General features: G+C 30.3%; 2 protein-coding genes across 2 annotated transcripts; both read left to right on the plus strand.

Moving 5' to 3' along the window:
* The first annotated feature begins 223 nt into the window (after positions 1–223).
* On the plus strand, positions 224–2092 carry LOC128385934 (inositol 1,4,5-trisphosphate receptor type 1-like). Its single transcript, XM_053344865.1, has one exon. The coding sequence runs from the start codon at positions 224–226 to the stop codon at positions 2090–2092; it is 1869 nt and encodes a 622-aa protein (XP_053200840.1).
* Positions 2093–6595: 4503 nt separating this feature from the next.
* On the plus strand, positions 6596–8502 carry LOC128385932 (cuticle protein 16.8-like). The gene is made up of 4 exons (XM_053344862.1): positions 6596–6888; positions 6997–7155; positions 7505–7583; positions 7662–8502. The coding sequence occupies exons 1-4, from the start codon at positions 6880–6882 to the stop codon at positions 8048–8050; spliced, it is 636 nt and encodes a 211-aa protein (XP_053200837.1). The 5' UTR covers positions 6596–6879; the 3' UTR covers positions 8051–8502.
* Positions 8503–9099: the final 597 nt, after the last annotated feature.

Genomic DNA, 9099 nt, shown 5'->3' on the forward strand with positions numbered 1-9099 from the left:
ATTCTTGATCAAACTTTGTGGCTCACATAAGACTAAAACAATCGATGGTAATTATCTTAACGAGGAAAATGTTGGCCTTTTCAACCAAACCGTTAAAACGCTGATTGAATATTGTCAAGGTCCATGTCATGAGAATCAAAATTGTATCGCTAAATGTGAAAGCAATGGAATTGAATTTATCATTACATTGATTAAAAATCGAGCAGAATTGGACTCTAAGTACATGGAAGATGTTAGATCGCTCAAGATTAACGCTTCCAAACTGTTACTGGCCATTATTGAATCACGATCGGATATTGATTTCGCCGAAATAGTTACCAAAATTGTGGACGCCAACCTTATCCATCATTCCTGTGAGATTTATCAAAAGTATAAGAAATTCATGGAAACGGAAGCTCATCGAGGTAACCCTTCAGCTCTTAAAGATGGCGAGGAATCAGAAGAGGTGAAAGAGATTGAAGTTGGTCATAATATTTACATTCTATGTCACCAGTGTCAACGATATTCAGTCCAATTGAACGAGCAAATCAACCGAGAGCAAAAACAAGAGGACTGTCGTGATGCGATCGCTTTCTTTCAGAAAAAAACTGCCCAAGTTGAGGTTGTCCGACGTGATAGTCCCGAACAGCGAGTTGAGTTTATCGTATTCGCGGTACCCGAACAATGCCATTTCCTCACGGAAGAGACAAAGAAAAAAGTTCTCCACCGAACTGAACTTGATGAGAAAGCTCGTTCCAAAGTTCCTGATTTTTTCCGTCAAGTTGACATTCTCCAGGCCGAGATGGAATGGCAACGTGACCTTCAGTCAAAGAAACGGCTTTCGCACGCAATTAGCCGTTACATGTCCAAATGGGGCTCTCTTTCTTTCCAATTAGCGGTTCTATTGAATCTGATTGTGATCTCTTACTATCCGTTTGGTGAGACTCCCGTTGGACTTGAACATCGGTCATACTTGGCCTGCCTAGTCATTGGTCTTTGGTTATATCTGTTTGGAACTCATAAAAGGTCACTTGATCTAGTTTTTGACGGCGCCTTCCGTTTAACCGTTGTTCTCACAACGTGGCTTCTAGTTCATACCATTGGTCCACAAGCGGTCATTTATATCTGTGGTATATTGGATATTATAATTACTATTGTCTATCTTTTTAGTTTCTTTATCAATCGTGGGTATCGACGGGGCTGGTTAAACAATCTAATGGACTATGAATTGATCTATCACTGCGTTTATCTGACCTTTTGTACCTTGGGACTGTTTCATCCGCTTTTTTATTCTGCCCTTTTGCTTCACGTTATTTATCAAGAGGAGACTCTAAGAAATGTTATACGATCGGTTACACGAAACTCAAAGTCTTTACTTTTGACCTGTTTATTGGCGTTAATCTTGATACACATTGCGGCCACTTTTGGTTATCTTTACTTCAATTTTGACTTTCGACGGGAATATGTACCACAAGATAATGAAGAGGAAAGTCAAGCAACCGAATACTCTTGTAAAACTTTATTCCAATGTTTGATTACCACCATAAACTATGGCCTTCGATCGGGTGGAGGTATTGGCGATGTCCTTCGACCTGCATCCTCGCAAGAAAGTCTCTACTATGGTCGTGTTATTTATGAACTTTTCTTCTATTTTTTCATCAATGTTATCATTCTCAACTTATTCTTTGGTATCATCATTGACACTTTTGCCGATCTCCGTCAAGAGAAGCAAAAGAAAGAGGATATCCTTAGAAATACTTGTTTCATTTGTGGCCTGCCACGAGCTGATTTCGATAATCGTGCCGGTGTTTCCTTTGAGAAGCACATTGCCCGTGAACATCATATGTGGCATTATCTTTACTTCATGATACTCTTACGAACTAAACCTAAGACTGAATTTACTGGACCCGAAACTTACGTGTTCAAATTAATGGAGAAAAATGATTGGACTTGGTTTCCCATTCGAAAGGCCATGTCGTTGGAAGGTACCGATCCCGAAATTCAATTGGAATACATTAGAGCTCCGGAACGATTTGCTTATCCCCGTGAATTGGAGGCTCAATGTTTATCCGGACATCCAAGAGATTCATTATCCCTTCTTACTCCATGTTAATTGAAACTCACGCAAAATCAACTTTATCCCCAATAAACGAGAGCAATTAGTTAATTATCAACACTCACATAAGGAAACGAGAAGAAAAGACGAAACCAAAATTCATATTTAAACAAAAATATCATTCCAATAGCTGAACACATGACATATGACATGACAACTACACATCAATTGAATGGACACAATTTAAATTAATCTCAATTAAATTGGCTTGAAACAATTACAACCCAATCATTAAGATCAACAATTAAGGAGCACAATTAATGAACATTGTTATAATTTCAACCCAAAACAAAAAGCTCAACTCAAAAGCTTATCATTTATTTTGCACAAAAAAAACGTTAATATAATTAATTTAATCATCCCGTGCCGATCAACACCTGATGAAATTGTTGGCCTGTAATCAAAAATGATCAACAAATCATAATTTTTTGTGTTAATTGTTACACAATATTTAGTTTATCAGCACAATTAACCTTAACCTTGTTGATGAAAATGAAATGCTATTTGTTAACATTATATTATTACATAAGTAACAATATGTACAAAAGAAAGTAAATGTTAACAATCAAAAATCAGATACAATTATAGTTAGTTAATCAAAATTTTACAATTTAGAGTGCAATTAATTAGCATTTTATTTAATCATCAAACAAAAGGTTTAATTAGTTTAATTGTCTTTCCAAAATTTACCGAAATGTTCAAGCATAAGAAACAACAAAAAAAACAAATCAAATTATCTCGTTATCATAATATTACAATCAATTGATTTTAATCAATTAAATTAAATCATTTCCAATGTTAATGGTCACAATTACAGAGACTTTAAATGAACGCAATCAACTTATGATAATTAAAGTCTTTCTGTTAATCAAATCTAAATAAAATATAATATTGAAATTATCACAACAATTTAATGTATTGTGACAATTGAATGATGGCAAAACAAAACAAAAACAATAAATTAAAATTAAAATTAACTGTTAAAACAATTAAATTAACAATCGATCCAGTTGATTGTCTCTACATGAGATATTAAACTTTAATTGTCACGTGACCGATGAGAAAGTGATTAGTTAATTGTAATGATAGTCTAGCAAAATTTTTCCCCTTCCTGATTTGCAATCTCAATGAAAGATCAATACAATTAATCATCATCTTAATTTAACTGGATTAATATTGATGATAATCAGGAACAATCAACATATTCAACAACACCAACAATTAAAACTAATTGTTTAATCAAAAATGAAAATAAGACAATAAAGTTAACCAGATAAACGTTTCTTGATTATCACAGTGAGTTAATCATCAACAATCAAAAGGTTAATTAACTTGTATTGTTTTAATCTGATATCACCTTGGGTATATAAAAATGAACAACAATTAACCAGCAATCAATTTTTTTCCTTGCTAATCCCTTAACCATTTTGGTGTAACAATTTAAATTGAAAGTTTTTTCATTCGCTTCCTTTAATTGTTAATTTAATTATTAACCGGATGTTTACCTTTAATGGTTAACTTTGTGATTCCAATGATGAGCTTCATGTTAATTAGTTTTATATAATTGTGACGATTGTTAAACAACAATTAAGACAAATCATAACGAAACAGTAATCAAATTATTAATTCGTAATGATAAACTTTGTTAATTCTTGATAACAATTAACTCAACAAACAATATAATCGCTCATAAGAAAACAATTGAACAATTTAGTAGATAAAATTAAGGCTTAATCTTTGAGCCTCTTAATTGTTACACTGCGAACATGATTAAGAAACAAACACAATTAAATTCACACATACACACACCTTAATTAAGAAAGTACATACAGTTAATTGTTAAGATAATTAATGATCGTTAGAAACTTTAATAGTTAAAGAAACTTTTTCTTTCTAAACAGAAAACTCGATTAATTGGAATGTAAGTAAATTGTGATCGTTAATTGTGCCACAATTTACGCAAATATTGAATAGTATTTAAACTAAATGATCAACAATCAATTTAAATTAACTAACGATTAACATTAAATCGATTCCGATGACAATCAATTAGTTTTTAAACGAAAATTTCATCAACTTAATTAAAGTTTGGATCCATTTTTTTCTTGGTACATTTAATGATTAAATCGTTGACACTTCGACACGCTTTCGACATGGTTATTGATACTCATCATCATTATCTTAATCATCATCATCATCATCATCATCGTGATAATGATGATAACTAAATTGTTAAGCTTCTTAAGTTTAGACGATTAAATTGTTGTGATTAACTTTTACCACCGAGAAGGTAAATTGTTGCAATCGATTAGGCTCATGGTGAGAGATTCAATTGAAGAGAAGGTGAAGAAAAAAAGTTCAACCGATAATCATGATCATCATGTTGATCATCATTTCCATGATTAACATGGAAAAATATTGATGAGAAATTTTTTCTTTTCCAATTATATTGGTTATCGATATATAATATTGATTCTGATATTATTATGATTCAGTTTGATTTCCAGGTAATCAGGAAATTGTTATGATTAAATTTCTTGCGATGAAAAATTGTTGCTTCCAGAAAAGTTTGATTGATTGTTAATTGGTAACAATTTAAATTGCTTCTATTTTCAATATCAATGGTTCATTTTGAATTACAAATTTTCATCGAGTAAATTAAATTGTAAATCAATTGATTAATATGAAAACTGTTTGATTATTAATTGGTTTTCATTTATTATTATCAATGTTATCATTATTTGTATTACTGGTTGTTGATTAACATTTAGTTAATTGGTTGATAAATTAGATTACCAAAAGTCAAATCTAATTTATATAACAATCAATTGTTGCTGTTGTTGTTGATTAAATTGTTAATAAATATCAGAAAACTTTAATTTGATGGTTGATTATTTCATTTTTCAGGTCAATCAATTTCAAATCAACTGATTAACTAATTAATTAACAATATGATTTCTTGATTCTTACTGATTATCAGAATTTGTAACAATTGCGAAGGAGAAAAAAAAATTAGTTCCAATTGATTTTCGTTAGAACTTTTTTTCTCCTTGGAAAAAGTTGATTGTGATTCTAAACAAAACAACTAATCTTAATTGTCTTCGTCTAATTAAACTCATTAACTATGCGATAATTAGCACATCCTGTGTCATCATCTTCATCTTCATCATCATCATCATCATCATCATCAGGAAGTCTTAACAGTTAATAGAAAACTTTTTTTGTCGAAAAAAAGTTTCCTCGTAACAGTTTGATTCCAATTCGTTATTCATTCAATTGGAACTAATAATCAAATTTAAATGATTGTAAATCAGTTTGATGTTAATAATATATTTATATCGATTAGTTAACAATTAGTTAATTGTAGAAAACAAATTGTCATGTTATTAGTTAATGATTAGGAAAATACAAATCTCCAGACTAACAATTGATTCAAATTGAAAATAATTTTTCCAACTTTCAATTATTTGAAATCAAATCAATTAGTTTTCAATTTAATTGTGATTAATATAAGTATAATAACTAAATTGGACAATTTAATTAAATTGTTGTCAAATGAACCAATAAACAAATTTAGTAATCCAATATTCAATTAATTGTGATTTAAAAGTGAAAAATTATTACTGATTGTTAAGTTAATTAGTTTTTAACAATTTTCCATCCGGAAACATATAAATGAAATGATTAATATAAATTGTCAATTTAATTTGATTAAATTTACGAAGACAATTAAAAATTTAACCTTAAATCACTTGTAACAATTTCTAATCGTCTTTGTGATCACAATTAAATACTTAAGATTGAGTTAATTGTAACAATTAACAAAACTCTCGAAGAACGAATCAAGATTAATAATCAATTGTCATTGGAAATTGTTAAATGATTAGCAAATTGATCAATTGATTTGTTGTCAAATTAATCAACAAAAAAAAAACGTTCTGATTGACCCTTAACTTAAATTGTACTTGACCACGAATTGATTTGATTAAAATGACAACAACAACAACAAGAGCAAATTTAATTAACTGCCCGCTGAGTTATTGTTAACAATTAACAGAAATTTTGTCTTTCTTGATGAAAATAGTTTCTAATTGGTAGCAAAAGTATTGACAATCAAATGAATATTGATTTAATTAGATTATCAAATTAATTGTAATAAAAAGTAATAGAAAAAAAGTTTTACCCACTTATTGTGGATTACATTTCAATCATTTTAATATACTCACACTTGACCTCAATCAACAATTTAAACCCTATCACAATCATGGTGTTAACCATGATAAACAACTTTCACTTTTCACACTTTTACTTGACCAGTGTCCACTCCTCCTCCCATTCATAATTGTAATCATTTTTTTCATCATCATCCTCAACATGGATCAACTCTGGAGGAGTCCTGAAGATAAACAGGAAAGGAGATCGAGAGAGAGAGAGAGTTAACAATTTTCACCGTGCTAATGTCCACCAGCACGTATATAATATAAAAGGCTGACCAGTTTCTCATCATTACTGGACATTACTAACTAACTGACCAGTTAACAACGTTTCCATTGTAGTAAATACAAGTTACATAAGAATAAGAAAAAGTTTTCTTCCGAAAAGATTGAAACCAAATTGAAAATCTTTCAAACAAACTTTCAACCTTTTCCCGTTATAATCACGATAATAAACTCTCGAAGTGACCAGTGGGCAACATTCATCGATCCAAGTGAAGTTTATTCATCACCATAAATTCATCATATTTATACATCTACAGTTGAGTTCAGTGAAATATCATCATCATCATGTTCAAGGTAGATTAATGAATCAAATGAAAAGTTGAATATCAGTGAAAATGGAATCAAACAATTTCTCCTAATCATTTACTCTCATTTTTTCCTTCTTTTCCTAACAAAATTCAGTGTCTTCTCGGAATCACCCTGATAACCATGGTAACATCTTCTCCAGCCTATTATGGGTATGCACCTTCATCTAAATACTCACCAGTGGGATCTTATCCATCAATCCCAGCACCATCATACTCTCACCATAAGCAATCATATTCAGAGCCAGCATCTTATGTAAGTTAATCTCTACAAATTCAGATCTTCTCGTTCAGATTCAATCAGATTTCATGATGATCAGCAAAGTATTTGTTTTCAATCAACATGAAACAACAAAAGTAAACAAACAATTTAACAAATTGTTCAATGAGCCATAAGATTGAATTGATTTTGATCAAGTAAAAAACAAGAATAAGTTTTTTCTTTCACATATAAAAAACCATCAAGAATCATCATCATCATCATCATTTCATCAGTAATTGATCAACATTAGATAACGAGAATGAACTTGAAAGTTAATTAACCGAATCAAATCTAATAATCAGTTAATTTTGCTTCTGCTTTTTTGGTTAACAAAATTAAACAGGAAAACAAAGGTTACCCTTACAGTTTTGGCTACGATATTGATGATGGTTATGGTAATAATAATCATCGGATGGAAGAGGGTAAGAGTTAATATTTAATTATCGATACAAAATCAAAAATTAATAACAATCATTTTCTCCCGATAATCAATCAATTAGGTGATGAATATGGTAATAAAAAAGGTTCCTATGGTTATACTGATGCTTATGGTGTTTACCGGAAAGTTGATTATATTGCCGATGATTATGGTTTCCGAGCAACAGTGACCACAAATGAGCCCGGAACTGCGCCAGCGGATCCAGCGGATGTTAAAATGTATGCAAAGGAACCAGTAACAGTTTCAACTCCAGAATATCATCATCCAGTACCATCAACACCTCCACCACCACCACCGCCACCAACTCCAGCAGCCGTTTACGCAGCTCCGGCTTACCTTTCACCTTCATACACACCAAGTTATGGCTACAAACCTTATTCATCATACACCTTGACCAAACCCTCTTACTATGATGAATACAAGCAACCCTATGAGTCTCATCGTTATTAAAAACACCCTCTAGAAATCACCCACTTCCATATATATACAGAGTCTCCCATCCTTTTTGATAAATCATCATGATCATCATGATGATCAACAATCAAAAATCACCATTGTATCAACAACAATTATCAAACTATGCTGATTATTTTAAACATTATTTATAAACCAGAATCAAAAGAAATCAATTTATTATTATCATTTTCTAATCACAATTAGTTTTTTTTGGAGTCGTTGATGGTTTAACAATTAACTAATAACTGATAATGATTATTGTAGTATTATCTATTATCAACTTTGGTTTTGATAATCATCACCAATCAGATAATCATTATAATCATTATTCTGATTGTCTATCAACTAATTGTTGTTTTCATTTCCATCTTGTTTAATTGTTTGTTTGTCTACTGTTGTTGTGACAATTAATTGAGTGGTGGTTGGTTAATAAGGTGCTAATAACGGTTTGTTAAATTAGTTTTATATAAGTTGATTGTAGAGTTAACAATTAGTGTATTATTAACAATCAAGTTTGCGAGAAGAAGCAAAAAAACACTTTTATCAACTCAACCATTTATGATAACTAAACCAACAAATAGAGTTACAATTAATAAATTGTTGTTACCGTTAACAGTTTGATGATGTGTTAACTTTAAATTGAAAACAATCAACATGATAATCAAGAAAATAACAACAACAACATCAACAATTAAATGTAACAATTTTTCTTTCACAATTAATATTGTTACACCAAATATATGAAAAGATATCACGACAATTTAGATACAATTAAAGTTAATCAGCTGATGATAATTCAAGGAGTCAACTAAAAGTCTTTACAATTTCCAAGTTAATTGTTAGACGAATATATTAATATACCATTGATAGTGATTGATTATTGATCGTATCAAATTTGAATTTAACTTTTGAATCAACCGATTGATTTGTAATATTATTACAATCAAATGTGTAATCAAGTTTAATCATGAGATTAAAGTTAATTCAGTTTATCTGAAACTTTTTTCTTATTCTGATTTTCAATTTGTCTTGCCAAATAATCA

This window comes from Panonychus citri, unplaced genomic scaffold (assembly GCF_014898815.1).
Source record: "Panonychus citri isolate SS breed McGregor unplaced genomic scaffold, ASM1489881v1 Contig00060, whole genome shotgun sequence".
Taxonomy (NCBI): domain Eukaryota; kingdom Metazoa; phylum Arthropoda; class Arachnida; order Trombidiformes; family Tetranychidae; genus Panonychus; species Panonychus citri.

Bases quoted from the DNA above. Each gene is read 5' to 3' on its own strand.
- LOC128385934 (XM_053344865.1), top strand. From the start codon at position 224: ATGGAAGATGTTAGATCGCTCAAGATTAACGCTTCCAAACTGTTACTG.
- LOC128385932 (XM_053344862.1), top strand. The intron at 7,156-7,504 runs GTAAGTTAATCT...AAAATTAAACAG, and splicing joins ATTCAGAGCCAGCATCTTAT to GAAAACAAAGGTTACCCTTA. The intron at 7,584-7,661 runs GTAAGAGTTAAT...TCAATCAATTAG, and splicing joins TAATCATCGGATGGAAGAGG to GTGATGAATATGGTAATAAA.